This window comes from Fundulus heteroclitus, chromosome 23, assembly GCF_011125445.2.
Source record: "Fundulus heteroclitus isolate FHET01 chromosome 23, MU-UCD_Fhet_4.1, whole genome shotgun sequence".
In the NCBI taxonomy this organism is placed as follows: domain Eukaryota; kingdom Metazoa; phylum Chordata; class Actinopteri; order Cyprinodontiformes; family Fundulidae; genus Fundulus; species Fundulus heteroclitus.
In genome coordinates this window covers 23470564-23494940 of record NC_046383.1, presented here as the reverse complement: position 1 = coordinate 23494940, position 24377 = coordinate 23470564, and the positions used below count along the sequence as shown (strand labels likewise).

The 24377-nt window shown below is 42.2% G+C and overlaps 1 protein-coding gene across 1 annotated transcript; it reads right to left on the bottom strand.

The window, feature by feature from the left end:
- Positions 1-5363: 5363 nt before the first annotated feature.
- On the bottom strand, positions 5364-22959 carry reep2 (receptor accessory protein 2). Its single transcript, XM_036127215.1, has 8 exons — positions 22698-22959; positions 19211-19283; positions 17113-17189; positions 13646-13766; positions 13398-13511; positions 12109-12289; positions 9485-9648; positions 5364-7171 (listed from the first exon to the last, which is right to left on the bottom strand). The coding sequence occupies exons 1-8, from the start codon at positions 22727-22729 to the stop codon at positions 7100-7102; spliced, it is 834 nt and encodes a 277-aa protein (XP_035983108.1). The 5' UTR covers positions 22730-22959; the 3' UTR covers positions 5364-7099.
- Positions 22960-24377: the final 1418 nt, after the last annotated feature.

The window sequence follows — 24377 nt, the reverse complement described above, 5'->3', positions numbered from 1 at the left end:
TAATTACATGTCTAAAAGAAAGAGAATATTTTTTTCCTAAACATCAAAAAAAACCACGCTTATCAGACGTCCACTTAACCTGTGACCCTGTGACTGTCCCTCTGTCTCTGCGTCCAGCTCTGTTCTCTGTTGCTTTGCCTGAAAACGCCATGATGAACAGTTCATGGATCGACCTCTAGCGCCGAGGTTTAGGTATCTCGGTGTCTTGTTCGTGAGGGATGGTATGATGGAACGAATGGGATCCCAGGTACAAGCAGCTAAAATGAGCTTCCTTCAAAGGGCGACCGGGTTCAGCCTTAGAGATAGGGTGAGGAGCTTTGACATTTGGGGGAGCTCAAAGTAGAGCTGCTGCTTCTCCACATTGAAAGGAGCCAGCTGAGGTGGTTTGGGTTATCTGAACAGGATGCCCCCTAGGTGCCTCCCTTTGTTTTTTTAGCAAGTCCCACTGGGAGGAGAACCAGGGAAGACTCGCTGGGAGGAAAATATATTCCATCTAGCCTAGGGACACCTTAGGATTCCCCAAGGAGGATGTTGCTAGAGTGATGGATGTCTGGATTTCTCCCCTTGACCTGTTAGCCCTGCAACCCAATCTTGGATGAGTGGAAAACAACGGATGGATGAAACGATTTGCTAAACCCAGGAATTTTCCCACTGAGGGAGAATAAAGGTTATTTCTATTCTGTTCTAGGCACTTCGGTCCCATTTTTGGTAGATTGTATGAAATTGCCTTTCATAAACAGGGTATCTCAACCTACTTGTTGTATTACTGCACTGAGGATTGGATGACAATTTTTATTTTTTCTGCTACTCACTGCAGGCTACTTACAGAGTAGGAGAGAAGAAGCACTCATTACCTGAATTAAAGGTGACATGTGCCTAACAGGATTTAATTCAGCATTCATTATGAAGGCTGCCAGAGGAATGTTGTAGGTCTTTGCTATATAATTCGTTATGATTTAAGCATTAATTTACTTTACCTTACACAGGTTCTGCTCATATAATTACAATATCATGAAAAGTAGATTTTATTTCCCAGAAATTCCAGTCAAAAAGTGTAACTTGCATATTATATTCATTCATTACACACAGACTGATATATTTTAAGTGTTAATTTCTTTTAATTTTTATGATTATAACTGACAACTAATGGAAATCCCAAATTCAGTATCACAGAAAATTAGTATATTGTGAAAAGGTCTAATGTTAAACACTCTAATCAGCTAATTAACTCAAAACACCTGCAAAGGCCTTTTAGTGGTCTCTCAGTCTGGTTCTGTAGGCGACACAATCATGGGGAAGACTGCTGACTCGGCAGTTGTCCAAAAGACGACCACTGACACGTTGCACATGGAGGGCAAGACACAAAAGCTCATTGCTAAAGAGGTTGCTGTTCACAGAGCTCTGTGTCCAAGCACATCAATAGAGAGGCGAAGGGAAGGAAAAGATGTGGTAGAAAAAAGTGTACCAGCAATAGGGATGACCGTACCCTGGAAGGCAAAACCTCCAGCAGAACCAGGCTCGGTGTGAACGGCTATCTGCCATAACCAGCTGTGGGTTAGAGAAGACAGAGCAGAGACACAAAAAGAAGCACACATTGATCCAGGAATCCCTTCTACGTTATATGGTAATAGGGGATTATCTGTCCCGCCCTGGATGGTGTCACAGCCAACAGAACGCCAGACCAGGTGTACCTTCTATGAAGAGAAAAAAGACAGAGAGAACACAAAGTTAAAAGTTGAAATAACAACAAACAACGCAAAATTGGAGAACAGTAGGAGAACTCAGCAGAGTGAGAAGAATAGACCCTGATGTCCTCCAGCAGCCTAAGCCTATAGCAGCATAACTATAGAGGCAGCTCAGGGTGACATGAGCCGCTCTAACTATAAGCTTTGCCAAAAAGGAAAGTTTTAAGTCTAGTCTTAAAAGTAGACAGGGTGTCTGCCTCACGGACCAAAACTGGGAGTTGGTTCCACAGGAGAGGAGCCTGATAGCTAAAGGATCTGCCTCCCATTCTACTTTTAGAGACTCTAGGAACCACCAGCAGACCTGCAGTCTGAGAGTGAGGTGCTCTGTTAGGAACCAGTGGAGCAATCAACTAAAAATGTCAAATCTATATTAAAAGAAATGTGTTTTTTATATCTATGGCAATAAAAGGCATTTCTGTCACCAGATTCAGCTGAAGTAATGATGTCTGAATTCACATGTTAAAGCTATAGTTGGTAATTCTCCTCAGAAGAACTTTTTGTATACTTGGTAAAATCCTCCTTTCATCCTGACAGTAGTCAATATATTATAGATTCACAAAAAGGAGGTAAAAAAAAAAATCGATCTATGTGGGAGCTGCAGGCCTGTAAAAACTATAACCAATACCTGCTGTTCGGTCCGAAGAGCAGGTATTGGAGTTTTGTTTCTGCTCTCACCCCCCTCTGTCCCTCGAGTTCCAGGGGTATTGACTTATCTATTAGCTGTCCCACATGCCATTCACTCTGATGCTCTCATGTAACGCCAATGTGTATTCTCCTTCCTTGTTAGTTTCCACTTGCTGACTGTGCATGCGCACTTCTAGTGTTTAGTTTATGTATCCGGTTAGCTTAGCAGTTAGCTTCGGTGTTAGCCGTTCATTGTAGCTCCGCTGCTCTTACTGTAGACTTCAGCATGACTGAGAGTCACAAGAAGCAAACCCTGTTCAAGTTTATGAAAAGTAGAGGAAGGTCTCAGAAAAAAAATCCCTCCATGCTCTTAACTTTTTAGGGGTAAAGATCATGTTAAGGCAAAACAAATTAACCATAAAGCTCTTTATGATCCTTACTGAGTTTAGAATTTATGTTCAGCAATTTTGCTGGCAAAAAAATATGCTGTGTCTTCTAGCTGAGTCGAATGTCTGTATAAACTCTATGGCTATTTTTTAATGTTTCACAGTTTACTTTTTCACAAATACCTGCGGGTCCAGAATGACCTGCTGGAAAAACCACCAGTTGTTAGGTCAACAGAAAACATGATCATGGTGAAAATTAGCAGAGCTCCAATAATAGTCATTATTTAAAAGAAAAGTAACAAAAAAAATAACATAAAGGTACAATGTAGGTGTTTCCACTAGAAGGGAAAAAAGATTTTTGAAGACTGATAAATTACTAAAAAAAGAAAATATTCAAAGACAGGAGAAGCCAAAAGAGACGCGCATAAAGCTTTTGATAATGACGGAAAGAGATTTTGGCAGCAAAAAGAATTTTAAAAAGTTTATTCTTATTTTCTGGTGTTTCATAAGAAGAAATAAATCAAACTGAGGGGCCTGGCAGCTTGAATAAATAAATCATTTCTCATCAAAGAACTTTGCTACAGGATATTGTTCCCATAAATGTGGTTCTAAATTATATGAAAAAATACCCTAATTCCTAATACATGATCTTCTAACGATTTAGTCCTTAAAAAGGGAGAAATAGTCATCTGTTAATCTCCACATCATGTTTCCAAACATTGCTCAGTTTTCTGTATTCTTTTGTGTTGCTTTGCCATTTTTGTGCTTCTTCACCTGGTTTTACTTTGCATTTGCTTTATTTTCTGTCTGGTCTTCATCAGTTGTCCGCTCCCTGATGATGTTATCATGGCCTGCAGATGGTGTCAGTTCTCCTGATCGCTTTTTCTCCAACTCATTCACACACACACACACACACACAATATATATATATATATATATGTTTTCTATCATCTTCTTTCTGCTCCATCTGTGTCCGTTGCTTTGGAGGAAGGTCCTAAACACACCTTGAAAATCCTTTAAATTCCTGCAGAAGTTCAGCCAGCCTTTGATTTTTGTTTTCACTTTTTGACACTAGTGGCTTCTTTGTCTTCGTCCACAGAGGTCATCAAAAAGTCATCGTTTACCTGTGCAGGCAGATATGCCGACCCCCACATGGTGTTTGTGCTACAGTAAAATTCAGAAACTCAGCACCCATCCAGTAAACAAAGCAATCTTCAGCTTCCTTTTGATCCAGAAAACTGATATTTCAGCTGGATCAGTCCTCTAGCAGCAGCCCCCTGCATCTGGGTCCATTGTGGTGCAAAGTAATGACGGCTACTCGCATTTCTTTTGCGAAAATCCAGAAAATGAAGCCAAGCACATCTCTCTTCTAGCAGCCCATTATATGTTTTCATAAAGGGGTGGTATAATTATACAGAAATTTAGATAGATTTTTTTTTGTGCCAGGGCAAAACCTTTACTTTGCTTTGAAACTGTAATAACTTATCATGCACTTACACCCAGTGCTCAGTTAACAACATTAGCACAAATAAAAGAAACTCAACATTTTGAGTCTCTACCAAAGCTTTTGATGAAGACAGTACAAGGTACAAAAACAGAACACCTTGCTAAGCAGGAAGAAACAGCTTGAAAATTATTATTGGAGATTAAACTAGGAAGCAATATGACTCTGCCCAGTTTACAGCCACTTCATATTAGACATACTTTCAATTTCCTGTAGAACTTAAAATCTGACATTAAAATCCACAACATGCCAGTTCCCAGAGCACTCTCTTATTGCCAGGATAGCAGACTACCTGACAGAGCAGCCTTAGCACGTCCGGCTGGGGAGACGTGTCCCTGACAGGATCAGGAGCAGCGCAGGGCCCAGTTTTAGTACGGATTCGGCTCACACCAGGGAGTCCAGGGGGAAGACATTGAGGTGGTGCACACCTATAAATACCTGAGAGGGTCCCCTAACACAGAGGCCCTCTACAGGAGCGGGCAGTCGCCTGTTCCTCCTGCAGACACTGAGGTCCTTTGACATGTGTGGAGTTATTGACCACGTTCTCTCGCACCTTTTTGGACAAGATGGTTAAAATGGACAGCTCAGTTCTGGGCAGGAGGCTGGATCTGTGGTAGAGAGGTATGCTGAACAAACATTTTGAAGAATGGCAGACACCCTCCATAGGCCCGCTGGAGCGTCAGAGGGATCGCAGCGGTCGGCTCCTCTCTTCTCGCTGCAGAACGGGTCGATTCAAGTCACCCTCTATCCTCCTGACAAGTAGTCATGTTGAATTCAGCCATGCATGCAACCACACACATAAATATGCCCTCATTTATCCTTAATGAACACACATTCAAATAGGAAAATCAATTATATCAAATCTAAGCTTTTTATTCTTTCTTGTGCCGTCTGCTCTGTAGTATTACAGATGACTGAATGTGTGTTTTTATGTTGAGCCACTTGAACAATCGTATTCTCCTGGTGGATAAATGAGGTTTCATTCTACTCAATTTTCTGTAGAGCTTAAGATCTGTCAATAAAATCAACAATATACTTGTTCAAAGAAATGCACCTTAGGCAGCACTGTAGTTCCCCCCATTAAGCACACAATGAGCCTGAGAGATGGATTTAATTTCCTTTATTTTATTAGTAGTCGTTTCTTTACAGAAGAAGACCAACCTTTTCCGGAAAGCACTGTCCCAGCAGATACACTTTGCTGACCATTTTATATGAGGCCTTTAAGATTTGGCACAAACAAAATATACAAATTAGCGTCCATTTGTATGCCACACTAATAAACACAAAATCAATCAACAATAAATATGATACAAGATAAAAAGGCTGCTATAAGATGAAATGTACTTACATTAAAAAGGAAAACAAAGCATTTTTTTTTTTTTTACCTTTCGGGCATAAAATTATTTGTAATCAGGCTGTTGATGTTCAAGCTTCGGTGTGGGGGTTAAGGACCCATCTGAATTGATAACTTCCTTCAACAAAAAGTGCAGTGTAATAATTTTAATGAGCTTAAGTGTGTTGTGATAAGGCCCGAGGTTCCTCTGCTGATTTGTCAAGACCAGGAAGGGAAGTAATCGGACCCAGGCGACAAGAATAAGAGCAGGAAGCTCACGATGTACAGGCAGGGTTACTCACTGTTCCACTATTAATGTGGAGTTTGTCTCCCCCTATTGGTTAAATCAGGTCTAAACTACAAACCTGTTTTACAGCATCCAAAAACAAACCGTGCAGCTTGTACAGCTACTTCCAGTGGGATTCTCCCTCCACAGCAGAAATGACAAAACCTGGATCAGAAAATCCAGATGTTTGTCTCATTAGAACGGCAAGAAGCAGAAACGTGTCTCCCCGTGCATCTGGGTACAACGAGGAAGAGAAAGTCAAGAGTTTCTCTTCTTTATTCCCAACTATTGAACATCCGAGTACCAGCCATGGCGGATTCAATGTGTCATCTTACCCGCTGGTGACGCACTGAAGGCTAAAAAGGTTTATTTACCAATGATGCGTTTCAGAGACGCTCAATAAATTAGAGAGAAATACCCAGGAATGGAGTCTGAAAGAACAAAGTAAGCACCTGCATTAACCTGAAAGCCACTTCTCCAAGTGAGACCTGAACATATCGGAGCCAGACTAACTCAGAGGTAAATCAAGTAAAAAAGGGACAAAAAAAATTGGAGTACAATAAAACAGCAAAAAACAGTTTCAGGATCTCAGTTCTGGAACAGTTTTTTTACTGCTGGGAAGTAAGGGATGCTGATTAAAAGCGTCGACGCAGATCTCAATAACCCAGTTTTCACCGATAGCTCCTCTGACATTAGATCGTTTTGCATGGCTGTGCTGCAAACACAAGGCTTACTGAGTATTTCTCTGGCTGAATCAAGATAAAGATGCAAACAAGGTGGTCTGTAGAACTCACCCGAAAAAGACCAGACATCACCCCACTGCAGGAAATGTAAAGCAAAGAACAAATTATCTGAATAGACCTGCTATAATTAAAGGCAGCTTAAATCTAAAATAAATAACAGCCTAAACTGGGAACACAAATTAGCCCTCCGCTTGGACGGGTGCTTCTGAGCAGGTTGCTATCTAGTTTTAAAACAATGTAAGAAAACATCTTTAGCAGGTAAATCTTATCCAACAGACCCAAAAAATGCGACCAGACAGTTAAACTGAAGCTTCCTGTGAGACCTAAAGACGCCGTCTGCACTTTGCTCTAAAAACTAGGCAGCAGTGACAGATTCAGTGCCTGATATACAAAGCGAACGTGTTTGTGGAGACCCAACGGCAGGAGGGCGAGCAGGCTGTGGGTGGAGGTGGGATCCAGTGGATGAGGACAGCAGGACTCATGCAGGCGTCTCTGCGTTGTTAGTAGTGGTCTTTTTCTTCACAACCTTTTTCACTGTCTTGGTTTGAGGCTGGTGGAGGGAGAAGAGATCAATTAATCAACTCAACGAGTGAAGGGAAAAAAAAAAAAAAAAAAAAAAAAAAAAAAAAAAAAAAAAAAAAAAAAAAAAAAAAAAAATCAGCAAAGAACCAGGGTACTATAGCTCACCCAAATCCACTGAAACATAACTCCATTCAGTTTTATTTCACCCAAGGAGCATCGAACCCAACGTTTTTCAGTTTGAGCATTTATGGTATAAAAGCCGTAAAAAGAAATAAAATCACATTTAGCTGCATAGAATAACGTAACAACCTCGTTCCGATGGAGACTGTTAATATTCCTCTGTTTTTGTCACATGTAGCGTTGAGGCGCGTGAAATGCATGTCAATCATCTAACGAGCTTTTTCATTCTCACTGAAAAATAAAAAAACTCGGTCAGAACACCAGAATCATTTCCCCAAAAAAAAAAAAAAAAAAAAACAACAACAGGTGAGATGTTTCCTAAGGCGGAGACATTCACATACATCCATAAAATGCTGCATAAAGTGGCGTAACTGTGGAACAGAGGCAGGATTCCACTACACTGTCATAATAATTATAATTATTCTCACTATTATAGTTGTGTCTGGATCAATAGAGCAGGCTTCATGTGTGATCGCCGACTCGTAGTTTTTTTGTTTATGTAAACATCCTGACTTGTCTTAAAGATTTAAAGTCCTTTACAAAGTGTGAGTGGGGACAGCCTTCCTCGTCAACGTTTGGGAGCCATATTCATCACACTACAATTATTTGGTGCAGCTACAGTACAATGATCAGCAGCTGTTTGAATTTGATAAACAAAACGAGTACGATCAGATAAACTTTATATTTTCAGCGACTTTCTTCAATGAGTCGCTCATGTCCCTCAAGAAGCTTTTGGTTTTTGATCCAATTCACTACAAAATAACCCCGAGGCATCTCTGTGACCAAACAGTGCTGTTGCCATGGTTATTTGGACCCGTGCAGGAGCTGCGGCCGCCAAGGTGATTTGGACCCGTGCAGGAGCGTCCAATTCCACGGCAATTGGGATTTATGAAGGCAACGCATGCGGTGACCCGTCTACACGCGGTTTCTGAATCGTTTCAGAATGCCTCCCTAACACCAACGTTTAGTACATGAGGCCCAGGTCTCTAGAGTTCCCAGTCATTTTTATTCCCCTGGTCAACATATAAATATTAATGTTCACTACAGATTTTCAGCTAATATTTTTAGATATGGACCTGGCAAAAAGCAAAGAGAGGGAGGATACACAGATGTATGGTTCGATGGATGGACAGATGGATGAGTGGCTGAATGCATGAAGATCTGGGTTGACAGACATATGAAGTGATACAACAGATGAATAGAGAAAGTCTGGAGAGTCAAATATTTTTAATGCCCGCCGATACTTATCCAGACCTGGAAAATACTTTTTCCAGGTCCGAAAAAGAGGGGGACACATCTTGCTTTTTAATGCCTGCTTTTTAATGCCTGCATTTAAATCATTCAGTTGTGGTCTATATAAAGTAAAACTGTAATTCTTTGGTCCTCCCTCGTTATTTATGCCCCACATTCCCCATTTTTACCCCTGTTTTGAGGTCCGTCTAAGCAACTTGGTTTGATGCCGTCTTTTTATCTAAAAGAAGCACTTCACAACCTTTCCCACCCCTTACAAGCCGTAGTGCATTCAACTCTACCCTGTTCGGCCATTTTTGGAGGACACTGGGCGACGGTGCAATGGACACCTGAAAATGTTGATTGATCCACATCCAGCTTCGGCATCCTTCAGCTTGGACTACAAAAATCACGGTGGAATATAAAACAAATTGCGATATTGGTAAGCTGTAAGTCCATGACCTTGTTCTGGAGCTCCGCAGCAAAAACTGTAATGCAATTGTAAAAAAAAAAAAAAAAAAGTAGTAGAAAATATTTGAAAAATATAACCCAAACAGAATATAAACTATCTACTCAGCTCCTGGACAGAGTGAAGTCACATTTTCTGCACTCCTAGAGACTCCAAGTACACAGCAACATTCATTTAAGGGCTAAAAAAGTGACTTTTGCATGACCTGTCCCCTTTAAAAGTCCTCAGTCCTTCTGGACAACCAAGTCAGGTTGAAACATTTGTGTTTTTCTACATATTGAAGTGTGATAACTGATTTTTTCCCCCTATAACATTACAAAAAAAAAAAATCCAAACATGAAAAGACCAGAAACTGATAAAAGCAGCCCCTACAACCTAATTTGTAAAAGACAAACCTTTAAATTTACTGTGCAGAATTACACCGTCAGACTGAGTAAGGCGCCCCCTGGAATGTGATCCTACCTCCGTCTTGGCAGCCGCAGCCTTTTTGGTCACCTTGACGGCGCTGGCGCTGCGTTTGGGACCCTTCTCTCCCAGGTCGTCGTCCGAGTGTTCAGTCCTCGTGTCCGACTGGTCGGAGCTGTGTTGGGACGAGGCGTCATCGGCAACAGATGCTGAGGAGCGGGCTGCAGGGTTGGACAGAGTAAAGTGATTGGTGATCTGAGCGAGAACCCTGAGCTGCACTAACTAAATTATGTAAAACCAGAGAGAGGGGTCAGCATGTCAGCCAGCACGCATCTAGAGTTCAGACTTCTTTCCATCTTGTTTATTTCACAATGATAGAGAACAAGAGCGGATGTTAAATAAGTTAGAGCTGCGAAGTGTCATTTTTGCGTCAGTGGAAACCTATTGGTCAAAAAATATGAATTTCTTCAATTTTGTCTTTAAAAAAAAAATTCAAGTCTTATCTTTTAGTCTGGTTTGATGTTAAACACCGTTGTCCTGTCATCGTGGAACAACAAACAAAACTTATGCTGCAGCATCTATTGTCAAGATGTGGAAACTAAGCTCCTTCCTCTTGAGTTTAGACATTTTTGTTCGTATTAGATGTTCTGGCTTGGTTTTCCAGTCATGGTTTAAATTAGACTGAGATTAATCCTGGCCTAAAAACAGTTTAAACCCACCTCCACAGGTCTCAGGGATCCTACGTAGTTTTCATGTAGAACATTTCAAGATTTCTGAGTCGGGTACATTCATTTTAAAAATCTACCAAAACTGGACTACAAACTTATGACAAATACTTCTACAACAAACAAGAACAAAAGACACAGGACGAAAAGGTGGCCGGACACAAGGAGGGAATAAAGGAGCCAAAGTAGGACACAAAGGAAATAACGAAAGGAAGGTCAAAAAGATAAAAAAAAAAGAGGGATAAAAGGTAACAAGGAACGAAGGAAAATAAAGAAGGGATGTAGAGTGGACATTAGAAAGGAAGTATACAAGGAAGAATGGACACCCAAGCTGAAAGGAAGGACACTAAAAAGGGAAAGAAGTTTTGCAAATTTAAGCTCCACACTACAAAAAAGGAACTAAAAATAAGTAATATTTTCTTAAAATTAGTGTATCTATCCTTGAAGATCTGCCAATAGAATAAGATTTTTGCACTTAAAATAGGAGCAACTCATCTCCATCATCTTATTTCAAGTGCAGGATGTCTAATTATCTTATTTTAGGGGTCAAAATACTCATTCCATTGGCAGATAATATTATTTACCAGCTCATATCTAGGACAAAAACACTAATTCTAAGAATATTTTACATATTTGTAGATCCTTTTTTGCAGTGCAAACTCTTTTCTATACCTTTTTATTTTCCATTTCCATTCTTTCAGAAGTATAAAATAATTAAATGAAACTAAACCTACAGATATATATAAAACCTGAAGAGAAACTAGTCGAGCCTAAAGAGAGCTAAAGGCAGAAGACAGGAGTGCAATCTCAATATCCTCACCTCGTCCCGTTCACTTTAAACAAAAAGATGATTCCTATCCACATAACAGGAATTAAAGAGCAGAACTGCAGTAAAACCCGTCTATATTTAATTTGAGAAGGTGAACAACCGGATATGTTGTACGACATGTGGCCTTTGAGCCAAACTGACAGCCATTCACACATTTTCCCTGCTTCGCTTCATCACGTTCAGGACTGTAGCGAAGTCAACGTTTACCCGAACAGTCACAGGAAAAGAGGCGGGGTTACACTTCAGACGGGTCCGTCCAACCCAGAAACACCGCACAGACGACAACACACCAGCAGTAGTTTAGAGTGTGTCTAGTTAACCAAGGGATGCACACTATGTACTGTGGTAGAAAGAAAATAACAGACACGACCTCTGAATTGACCTGAGGTGTGTGTGCGCGTGGTTGCTCGTCCTGTGAAGGACGGGCAACTTGTCCACCCTTCCTCTCCGCTGGGACTTTCTAACCCAGTCTCCGGACGAAGACAGGAAGTGTCCGACCGTTCGGTTCTACTGGACACGAGATGAGGAGATGGACACTACTGCTGCACCATGCGTCATTCAAGCTGGAAAAAGTTTTTTTAACAATCTCTGTGTCTCTTTTCAAAGTTGAAAAATAAAACCCGAGTTAATTTGGAATCTGTACAGATTACAGGTTAAAAAAAGTTGTGTTGACGTTTTGTTCTGGCCGCCTGTCAGATTTATTTTCAGAAACTTGTCTCACCAATATTAGATGGTCCCGTAGCTTCAGCGTGTTCAGGACCACACAGTCAACACAGCAGTGAAACAAAGAGTTCTGGTTGGTTCTCCTCCCTCCAGAATCACATGATTTCCATCCCCCTCCCTAACTTCGCTCTCTCTGTACTGCTTTGTTGTCCTTCTGCAGACTTTGAAGTCATATGACTCCCCACAGCCCAAACTTAACCAGCCCTCCTTCAAAAGAAGGAAGCCCTTTAAGTCACCACTTTGAATCGTCTTGCTACTGAAATGTGCAACACAAAAAAAAAAAAAACCTGCTTTGCCTTAAAGTCCCATTCTGCCCTAGTTAGCACTTACAGATATTCCTAAATGTGTGCACTTGTTCATGCTGCTGTAATAACAGCCGTCTGCCGGGCTGTTCACAGACTTACTCTGGCGTACAGAGGAGCTCCTTGCCCGGGGCAGCGTGCTGGCCCCCGAGCCCATCTCGCTCATGTGGTCCCGTCTCGTCCGGACCTCTGATGTGTGCAGGTCCAGCTCGTCCTCGGTGTTGATCAGAGTCAGGTCCTGCATGCTGAAGCTGCGCAGCTTGTCAGAGAGCACGCCCTGGCCCTGGGCATCATGGGGCAGAGCAGACACAGACGCGTTAGATACGAGGCGCCGTGAACGCATCGTTTCTCCTGCCGGTTCAGCGTCAACGAGGAAGAAACCGAGGTTCACCACAAAAACAAAAAAAATAACAATAATACTATCATTTCAGCATGCTTCACAATTACAAGCAGCCCTGGTAGAGAAGTGTACGACACCTTTTTTTGTTGTTTATATTTGTTATGGAGAATCGGTGATTTCAAAATGCCCCTTTTTTACTACAGGTATCTATTGTTTTCTCAGGGAATACAGAGTTGCACATTTCTGTAAATGAGGTCTGAAGATTGGACAAAAATTGCTTCATTACTTCAAATTCATTGAAGGAGGGATTAATTCATGTAACATCTGAGCGGTTCATATTGTTCGCAAAAGGACTGATATCAGACTTCTTGGACTCTGTTACAAACTTATATGCTTTAATGTTAAAAAAAAAAAACACAACTCCTCATGTGTCATGTTATCCGTCAACATCCTAAGCCGGCACCTGCCACAAAGGAAATTTCTGCATGGTAACGCTAATGATTCCTACTGTGTTACCTCTTTCCCCGTCATCTTCGCTGTGACGAAGAACATAAACACGGTGGGGAGATAAACGCTGCCTCAGTTGTTCAACACTTCTGACAGTTCAGACAACAGATAAAATAATTAAAATAAATTTTCCTTGATAGACATATCATCACCTTCCTAAAATTATGGGCCAAGTTATGTTTTGCCAAAAATTATATTCTCGCCCAACTGAATTACTTATTGCCGTATTATTTAGTGTTTTCTGAAAACCCTTTTTTTTTTTTTTTTTTTAAACGACAGACCATTAAGGAAGGTGACAATATGAGAAAGGATTAATATAGACGTTAAATATACAGATAATGCGAACAGCCAATAACAATAAGAGCTGCTCTGCGCTGAACCAGACGAGCTGACGGCTAATGTGTGCGCAGCTGCAGCCTCTCAATGAGCACACCTGGATCCTACATGCACCAATATGTATCAACAGGGCTAAATAAATACTGTGGCTGTAAGTCATCACAGCCCTCAGAGCCTGAATTTAACCAACAGCATCAGCACAGCTCACCTTGGCGGCCGCAGTGACGGCAGCATTAGCGGCCAGGTTGAGACCCCGTTTTCCAAACTTCATCATGGTCTCGTAACTCCTATCTTTGGCCTGAGCGATGTATTCGTCTATTTCCTTCAGAGCAGGAGGATTGGAAACGGCAAAGAGAAAAAGACAGACTGTCAGGGTGAGGAAAACTAGCGATGTAAAAGAGACTTGGAGTCAGACGGGAAGACTTCAGCGCGGATGCGGCTGAGTCACACGCCCACCTTCTCTTTGTTGGAGAGCGTAGGGTGGACAAACTTGCGGTAGAGAACGCTGGAGCCCTTGGTGTAGGGGGACAGGAGCCAGATCACAAAGGCTATCTTTAGCTCGAAGTAAAATGGAAACCTGAGAAAAGAATTTAAAAAAAAACGATGAACGCTCTTATGAAGCTCCTCATGGCAGTGAGCTCATAACGGAGACTAAAGGTTTGAGAAAAGGCTGAAAAACACGTCTTTCATGACCACCTGATGTTTCTGGCTATAATGTTTGCATTTCTATTAGCTTTTTATATGTACACGTGAAAACGAAAAGAAAAAATAAAATAAAAAAAAAAGGAGGTGCTTGAGCTTGTATGCCAACTTATTTTAAAATTATTGACGATGCCACACCTGGATGCACCGTCAGAACTTGATTATACAACTATGAATAACATTTTAGATAATCCTAATTAAGGCAACTATTTTAATGAATAGTATTTGCAAAGGTAATCTTCAGAATTGGACCCAAATCGCAGCGGATGGTTCCCAAAGTGCTGCGATCGCTCTGTGTGTGTGTTTCATTTTGCTCATTAAAAGGTTGCAGCAGACCCAAAATATCCATTAGTTTTGGAAATATGGCACTTTTTATGCTAGCAGATGTGCATCATTTTTAACGTCTGCAGAAAATAAATAAATAAATTAGATAACTGTAAAAGGCTGTCCTCCTTACTCCGGGTTTCAAAGACATGCTTTATGAATAACTTTATTTTACCAAAACGTTGTCAGAAAGGACCAGGAAGGACAATCTAATTTCAACGTTGCACCACATTTTCAAACGCTACCCGGGAGTTATTCTGGAAGGGCCAGCTTGGATGTTATTATAAGCCTGTCTGAGCCGAAACGATTTTTTGCACGTCTCTGTAACTGCTTGGACTGAGGCGATCTTTCAGTCAGAACTATTTACATTACCTTTTATGTTAAATAAGCCCCATTTATTATGTCATTACGCTTTGCAGGGAAAGCGAGCTAAAGATGTTTTCTCTTCAGAGTGTCACAGCGAAGTCCCTTCCAGAAGATAAAAAGGACGATATCGTCCCCGTAAATGTGTCTCCCTCTGACCACACAGCTAAAAACAGGCTTCTCGTCTCCCCTTTAATTGTTCCTTAGAGCCATAGTTGTTAAAAATGTTCAGAAACAATTTTTGGAATACTGGGTAAAAATGGTCCTTCCATCCTGAAAGTAGTCAATACACACTGCAAAAACAGACTAAACTAAACTAAAAATAAGTAATTTTCTTGAAATGAGTGCATTTGTACTTTATTTGAGTAGGTAAATAAAATAATCTGCCAATGGAATGAGATTTTTGAACTTAAAACAGGAAGAACTTTTCTCTATCAACTTATTTCAAGTGCATTATAACTAATTATCTTATTTTAGGGGAAAAAAATACTATTTCCATTGGCAGATAATCTTATTTACCTGCTCAGATCAAGGACAGATACACTCATTTCAAGAACATTTTACTTATTTTTAGTTCTGTTTTTGCAGTGCATTATGTATTCACAAAAACGAGGTTTAAAAAAAATGGGTTTTCTTTGGGAGCTGCAGGCCTGTAAAACTCCCCGTGGTCTGAATGGTCAGTTTGGTTCCTGCTCTCATTCTCCTCTGTCTCTCAGGTTCCAGGTTTATCACCTTATCTATCGGTTGTCCCACATGCCAATCATGCTGAGGTGCTCACGTAACACTAGTGTGCGTGCTCGTTCCTTCATAGTTTCCACTTGCTGGCTGCACCTGTCCTCTTCTAGTCTTAATGTATCTGGTCAGCTTAGCGGCTAGCTTAGTGGTTAGCTTCCGTTTTAGCCACTCGTTGTAGCTCAAACACCTCAAACAAAGCTGAGAACCGCATAAGGCGAACCGCATTCATGTTTATGAGAAGAACAGAAAGGCCTCAGCAGAAAGAAATAAGATCGGAATGGATTTGGGAGATTTTTAAGACGCAATCCCCCCAAGGAGCGGAAGAGCAAGGTAAGCTGGTCTTGTGCATGCGCAGTTATTCAAAAAAGGGACTTGGGGAAACTTCCGGGGAGAAAAACGCAAACCCCATCACTGCAAAAAGGAAGCTAAAAGTAAGTAAAAGTTTCTTAAAATGAGTGTATTTGTCCTTGATTTGAGCAGATAAATAAGATTATCTGCCAATGGAATAAGATTTTTGCACTTAAAATAGGATTAACTCATCTCCACCATCTTATTTCAAGTGCAGTATATCTAATTATCTTATTTTAGTGGTCAAAATACTCATTCCATTGGCAGAAAATCTTATGTACCTGCTCAAATCAAGGACAAATACACTATTTTGAAGAAAATTTTACTTACCTTAAGTTCCCTTTTTGCAGTGTAGCTTTAATAAATGAGAGACTTTGCTCGTGTTTGGTTTCCCAGAGCTGGCAAATTATTCAGAGGAAATCCCAGACGGTGACTGATGACAGAAGAATTAGCCGGTCAAGTAGGGCTTAGGTGTATCTCTTTTAGAGACTTACTTTGGTGTACATTTCAGAAAGTTTTTTTCACTTTTCTTATTTTTGTGAAGGTAAAGTTTCAGCGGCAGTGCATTAAAAAGCGGCAACTGGCTGCTTTTAAAACCTTTAGACCAGGGGTGGCAAACATACGGTGGCAAAATGAATTATTATAATTTTTTTTTCTTCTTCCCCAGTGTCCTGTCTGGCAATGTGGCAATAAGAATTGTTGTCTTAATGGCAAAAAGAGCTGATCAGATTTGACTTTCACAAGTGGAGCAGTACGGCTTTTGCCATAGTGCTCCGCTTGATTTATGAATGTGAATAGTTTTATGATTCATGCCGGGATTATCTCAAATGATATGGACACTACAATGGGAAGAGGAAAGACAGAATAAGAAGGAAAAAAAAACAAAAGTGAAAGAAAGAGGAGATAAAAAGAAGGGAATGATAAAACAATTATTGAAAAAAACATGTACTTTGTTTAATTGAAAATCTGCAGTTCCTATATTGTCCATGAGGGGCGCTGTGTTTTAATTAGCAGATTAAGCTTCAGGTGTGGAAAAATTTAAATAATTTCTGAATTTTTATCTGTTTGATGTATTTTGTCATGTAGGACAGTGTTTAAGTTCCAAAAAATGTGAATAAATGTTTTTCAACATTGTACAATCACTATGATCAGTTCTTATGCATGATGCACAAGTAAATGTTTAACTGAGTAAAAGTATTATTGAAATTGCACATACTTTTCTTAACGCTGAGGTTATTCATAATATATTGTGTAAAAGTGAAATTAATTTAATATAAAAATCAACAACAAGTTCACTTTTATTAGTTCTATTTAATCTTGCAATGAGTTTACTCGTGTGGCCCTCTTGAGATCAGATTAAGCTGTATGCGGCCCCTCAACCAAAATGAGTTTGACACCCCTGCTTTAGACGAATATTGCACTGAGACCAACCCGAGGAGCTCCCCACTCACCATGACAGAAGCAGGTCTGTGGCCGTCTCTGCCGTGCTAAACAGCGCAAATACTATCCAGTACATCATCCATTTTACCTGCGGAAGGGGACAGACAAAGAAAGAGAGGATATTGTATAAATAGCACATAGGGAAAAAAAAAAAAAAAAAAAAAAAAAAAAAAAAAAAAAAAAAAAAAAAGCACACACACACACACACACACACACACACACACACACACAACTCAACACTTGCTGCGACACGTGACGCAACACAGAGGTTACAGACGTGTCAACGCTGAACAGCCACATACGTTTGCATCGAGTCACAGCAGATAAGACTCAAAGCATTGCTTAAGTCAGCCTTAAACAGGCAATTTGAGACAGAATTAGAACTGACAAAAATATGAAAAGCTACAGATTTAATTAGTCAAATTAAACGGCGGGGTCATCAGCTTTTAAAAATGAATAAATACATTTTAAAAATGGCTTCCCCCCCCTTCCCTTTGCCTCCTCCCATCACTCGCTGCTTCTGCTTGAGCAGCGGTGAAGGGGGTTGTCATAGTAACCTGCCAGGAAGAGGCTGCTCTCCGGCAGAAATGTAGGCTGAGGGCCAGCTCCTCCTCCTCCTCCTGGCTCCCCCCATCGCTGCCTACTGATGCAGTGATGAGGTAAGCAGGAGGAACCCCGTTTAGTTGCCACACCAACAGCTAAAAGCAGGACGGGATTCTGCAGCCCTTTCTCTTGGTGTCCCCTGGAAACACTGTTTAATTCATCAGCAGCGGCGCACCGGGCCCTGGCTGCAGTGGGCTTCATAATAACACCACACAAGGAGGAATCCTGTCGTTTCATTTCTGAGCTACGATCTCAAAAAAAAAAAAAAAACGGATCTGCTCACTTGCGACCTCGTTAGACGAGTCTTTAATACACAGGAACAGCGTGATGGAAGGTTTTAATGTTTTCGTTTTTTTTTAAAAAAAGGTGGAATAAACCAAATATTGCTACATTTTGTTTATTTGGATCTCGCTGCAGGGCTGCACAGTAGCAGAAGAAGGTCCAGGGTTCAAATCCCAGCCTGGGGTCTTTCTGCATGGAGTTCTCCCAGTGCACAAATGCGTTCTCTCTGGGTACTCTGGATTCCTCCCACAGTCCAAACACATGACCATTAAATGATTACTCTACATGGCCCTTCGCTGTGAGTGCGTTGTTCTTTATCCCATTTTGCCTGTGATAAACAGGCGACCTGTCCAGGATGTCGCCCGCCTCTCGCCCAATGACTGCTGGACATATAGGCACCAGAACCCTGCGCGACCCTGCATGGATAAGCGGGTATACACGGCAAAAAGGGAACTAAAAGTAGGTAAAACCCTCTTGAAATTAGTGTATTTTTCATTGATTTGAGGTGGTAAATCAGACATTTGCCAATGGAATAAGATTTTTTCCACTTAAAATAAGAACAAATCATCTGCATCATCTTATTTTAAGTGCAGGATGTCTAATTATCTTATTTTAGGGGTAGAAATTCTCATTCCATTGGCAAAAAATCTTATTTAGCTGCTCAAATCAAGGAAACATATACACATTTTAAGATAATTTAACTTACTTTTAGTTCCCTTTTTGCAGTGGACTGATCCTGCGTTTATCATCTAGCCAGAAACGTTTTATTAGATTGTAACAAGGATGAAAACCCCACTAAAGGGGGCCTTCTGTCATGTGCAGCTGGGCTAATACATTCCCTCCTGTAGCGCTGGCCTGATGATGATCATGGAAAGCTTTGGAAACAAGACAGCAAGCTTGTATGTTTCCTTTTTATTAATATACTAGTTTGATTGTTTTGTGCTTCCGGGTCTCGTTTTTGACCAGGATCCTGTGTGTTCGGCACACTTTACCAGATCGTGATGACAGATCTGCAGAACAAGCAGCGTGGCTGACGTCACAACAGAAACAACACGTGAAGTGTAATTTCTTTTTAAACAATGCCATCACATTCTGACCTAAATCACGCGCTGTTACAGGTGTACGGTAAACATTTAAACTTAGGACAACTGTAAAAACAGCTGGCAGCGGGGAACAGGAGGAGGTGAGCGACAGCGGCACGGCGGCCAGAGGGACGATACTCACGTATTCCTTCACGTTCTTCGTTTTGACGGCCTTGTAGGAGGAGTACGCTGGGTACAGGGTCCCGAAGGCGAGGCTGAAACAGCAGGAGAGCAGAGAGGGCCTGGGTCAACATACGGACACTCACCAGGAGAGCGTGACCTCTGGGTATGGACACCCAACAAACCACAGAGGTTAGCCGTGTTTGCAGAGCTTCTATAAACAAAAGGCGGCTCATTCGGCACCATTTGCCCTACTTTTACTCCAACGAGCACGGTTTCTTTTCTTTCCACCCCACCTCTCCTCTGGTTTTGATTTAAAGCGGCGATGGCACGGAAAATAAAAATCGCTTAAAAACAGGCCCGGCCCAGACAAACGCTGTAATGGAGCTCCCACAGCCAGGAAGAGAGCGCAGAGATAAAATGGAAAAAGAAACACGCCGATGGGTCTGCCAGGGGTGGGACGCCATGCGTTGGCTCGTGCACTCAGAGCTGGGTTTTTGATGCGCCCTTTGTTCTTTGTGCCGATTTGTGCTGATGTGACATATGCTAAAAGGCCGACACGAGGAAGCAGTCAGCGGTGCCGTGTCAGTCGATTTCTGCAGCCCTAAACTAAATCTGAAGGATTGGATGCGCTTTAGATCGAGACTTGTGCTCCCCGGTGGAGCATATTTATCATCTCCCTCCCCCTCACCATCTCAGATCTTCTGTCCTGCATACAGTAGAGTCTGAGCCGCTCAGTCTAGCGTGCAGAGAGAGCTGACTTGAAGCATACCCCAAGCGCTTTAGATATTCACCCCCCCACATTGAGTCAAAGTAAAACCAGGAACATTAATGGATTTTACAAAACTTGCATGATGCAGACCATCAGAATAGGACACAGTGGTGGCAGCATCATGCTGTGGGGAGGCTTTTCTACAGCAGCGGCAGGGCAGCTGGCCAAGCGGTGATGAACGGATGGATGGGAGACACATAAAGGTGTTAGAGGCTCACTTTCTTCAACGTGAAGCCAGAAAAACAACAGAGGAATGAGAGTCGCTGTTCATAGACGCCCCTTTTTTCCACTCATTATGTGCTACTTTGGGGTCATCCATCATACCAAATCCCACATGAACACATAGAAATTTATGACTGCCACATAAAAAAAAAAAGAAACAAAGAAGGGCGAGTATTCTTTGCAAAGCCGTCCGCATGTTCAAAGAGGTAAACGAGGAAGAGAAACGGCCGGCCATTTGTTTGAAGCGCTGCGGCTATTGTGATGCAGAGGAGGTCTAACCTCTGGCTACCTGAGGCGCAGTCAGGCGGGGGAGCCGGCTGGAAACAAGCAGTTTGCAGTGTTTTAATTAAGGAGCATTCATAGGAATAGGCATTATTCCCATACCCAAGGTTCTCTTAAACCCCAAAGAAAGCATCAGAATTGACATGTTTGACATATAAAGAAGCAAATAAGGCAAACCAGTGATTAGGTTCATCAACATGGACGGCGCTTTTAAACCCGCTTTGATGGTTTCTGGTTACCATCAGGTGTTAACATTTAAACTTTAGCATTTAGTTTGCAGTGACTGACAGGCCAGTTAAGAAAGAGAGCCAAATATATATCTGAATCATTTGCATAAAGCCGTGTATTTAATAAATAGGGCATCTAACCAGCGTTGTGCAAAACCCATTCTGTGATCTAGTGAGAGGGAACCTCGGCTTAATGGCAAACACATAAACCAGGTATGGCAAACTCGCAGGACGTAAACAGTTAAGATTGGATTATATTTGAAAGTTTATGAAGATTTGTAGGATTTACATTTTATTCCCGTATAATAATTAAACCATTCCAGAAAGTTTTCTAAGGATTTTCTATGAATCATGGACGGAAACGACCAGAAAAGTCCTCCGATTGGATGTGCACTTAATCCAGTTAGATTCAATCTTATTTTGAAAATCTAATCTTATACTTCTGTTTCGTACGGCAGATTACGGCATACGGCCGTGTAAGATCGGTGTAAGAGCCATCCTGCCGGTAGATGTTTAACGGAGTCGCATTAATCCCATTTCCTCACGGTAGACTACTTCAATAAAATTTTATTTATACAGCGCCAATTCATGAAACATGTCATCTCAAGGCACTTTACAAAGTCAAATTCAATCAGATTATACAGATTGGTCAAAATTTCCTATAAAAACGGAACCCAGTTGATTGCATCAACGTCTTGACAAGCAGCATTCACTCCTCCTGAAAGAGCGTAGAGCCACAGGAAGAGTCGTCTGCATTGGCCATGGCTTTGCAGCAATCCCTCATACCGAGCAAGCATGAAGCGACAGTGGAAAGAAAAACTCCCCATTAACGGGAAAGAAAAACCTCCAGCAGAACTAAATCATTGCTTGTCAAAGCAGGTAGAAGCATGCCCCTAGCAGCCTGGTACAAAGTCACACACATGGAGCAAGGACCTTTTAGCCAAAGCGGACGTACGTCGGCGGTCGCCATGATGAGTGCTGTCCGAATAGTGCAGTCAGTAAGGAAGGAGGTAGGAAAAGGAGCCTGTATGCTTTGTGTCGCGGCTAGTTTCGCCTAGGAACCCCGCAACGTCCCTTACCGGCGCTAAGGACCCTTAAGGTATCCCACAATCCTTTGCGTGACATGACGTATCAGCACAGCCCCCTCACGGAAACCCACAAAGACGTCCGGAGAGAAGAGAGCGAGCACTTTGACCGGCATCGGAGTTAAAGGCTGAAGTCGTCACAGCAGTCCTAAAGCTGCTTTCCTCCCAACCAGAGTTCTCACTGCTGACCCCGTGAAAGGTCAAGGAGCAGGAAGCCATTATCAAGGGTATCCGGACAGAGCCCAAGCTTTAGTGAGGCTGGGGTGGATGACGCAGCTGTAGGCGGGGTCCCAAGCATATTCAGCTAAGGGCCCTGAATAATGTTGGGCCTGCCCTGGAAGCAAGCAGCCTGGATGAGGGTGAAGCTGAAGCTGCAGGCTTTGGTTGAGTCATCCCCAGGTGGGAGATGAGGCCCTATGGTTCATGATGCTACAGACAGAAAACATCTACTACCCCAGACTCAGACACCAACCAGCAGCTCAGGGGCCACCGGAGGATGTTTAGTCTGCAGCAAGGTTTGCATGTTAATCAGGTCGGCTAACCAGCACAATAAAAACCCTCTTTCTCTCTCTCTCTCTTTCTCTGGTTTGTTTCCAGACGGCCAGCCTCGCTAGCTTGGAGCTGTTAGCGCAGATTGTGCTGCATCATCGCCCCGTATCGACAGCACAGGAGGGGGGGCGCGTCGGGCTAGGGTGGCCCCGCAGCAGCAGCTCTCATCCGGCGGCAACCAGCAGGCTGTCCGCGGTGGCTTCCTGACTTTTAGCCGACATTGGGGCAGAAGCAGAGCCGGCTGAGCGTGGCGTCGGTGATGGACGGAGCTGCCGTTCACCACCATCATCATCATCATCATGAGGACTGTATCTTACCCCCCCACACCCACACACACCCACCCCCACCAGATGGAGCCCAGCCTGTACTCACACCACCATCCTCGAAATAATCCAGGACACCATGCTGCTGGCCAGCCGAGTCGTGAGCCTCTTCTGCGCGTCTTGGGAGCTCTTCTTTCGGCTAGCAGGCGGGCTCCGTGCCCCCCATGCCCCCCCTTCCAGGTGTGTCCGGTCTGAAGCAGTGTCCGGCGCGGTCAGGTGAGTGAACGGCCCACGGAGGACGTGGATGTGGAGCTGCTGCAGTCGGTCTGCTCTCCTCTGCTGCTGCTGGAGGGACTGGCTCTTAAAGGGCCAGCGTCACGCTGTTTAACGTGGCTTTCACTTCATGAAAGCCCCCCTCCACGTTTTCTCCTCCTCATGCGCGCACAGCTCAATGACCCCCAGAGGAAATGAGGAGGACGCATGCCCCAATACACGAATTTCTACATGCCAGTTCAAGTTAGACCTTCTACGTGGCATTATGTTACCAGACAGCAAAATAGAAATGTTTCTAGGTCTTCCACAGCGGTGGTTTTCACAACAATGGCGCCCTGGGCAAGTTCCCCCTTCTGCCACTCCCACTACCATTTTGGTTACATTCTTCTTTAATAATAATAATAATAATAATAATAATAAAGGTATTTAGTTTGTGAGGGGATTTATTTAAATTTCCTAGTTGAGGGTAGGGAAAGTAGCACCCAGCTCTCCTCCGGTGGGCGCCGTGTGATTGGCACCAAGCTCACCCTGACTTCCCTGCTCCAAGGAACAAGCTGAGGCTGCTTTTCTCAAAACATGGACACACCAACACACCCATTGGAGGCTAATTCATAAAAACAATACAGTATGACTGTTTCAGGGTGTAAGTGATTGCTGGTGCATGTGCCCTTCCCTTTTCTAATGCCACCCTGGACAGCTGCCTGCATGGTCAGTCTAAAAAAAACCCTGCTGCATAAAGACTTTTCATAACTGATGACTTCTTAAACTTTTGGAGGGTTGTTGCCTACAACAGGAGTTAAAAGAATTTTGTTTTTGTCTGCTAAATATTAGTGTTGCACCGATGCCATTTTTTGTCCCAGATACCTGGCTGTGCTGTATTGGCCAATACCATACAGATACTATCTGTTTGAAACTGATGTGTGTGTATATATTAAGAACTGCATACTATCTAGGGTATTAGAACTTTTTATTGCCTACCTGGAATGGGTGACAATAGTTGAATAAACTTTTGGCTCTCAAAGGCCAAAAAGTTGCAACATTCGTGAAATTATAACATGTATGATAGTAGTGAAACAGTAAGACAATAAAATTACATTAATAATTGAATAATCTCTTTTAAACCCTGAGTTTTGACTCACAAATGCCAAAATAGAGCAACTTTCATGAACTTATACAACATGTATAATTCTAGTCGGGAGAGAGAAGGCTGCGTTCAAGTGACATACAAACATCAAAATGGTATTGGTGCCCTATTTGTTGGTACTCACCGATACCGATAAAATAATTTTAGTGCTGGATCAGGGCCCCGTCCGATACTGGTATCGGTACAACACTACTAAATATCTTTAAATGCTCAGGTCACTATTCATGGCACCTCAAAGTGTAAAGGCATTATAAAAAGAAGAGTATTTTAGTATCACTGTCTATTTTGACTATATAGAAAAGTCTATAGCTTCTGTAAAGGCCTTATGCTGTTTAAATGTTAGTGTGAATATTTCTGCTATAAAAATAATCC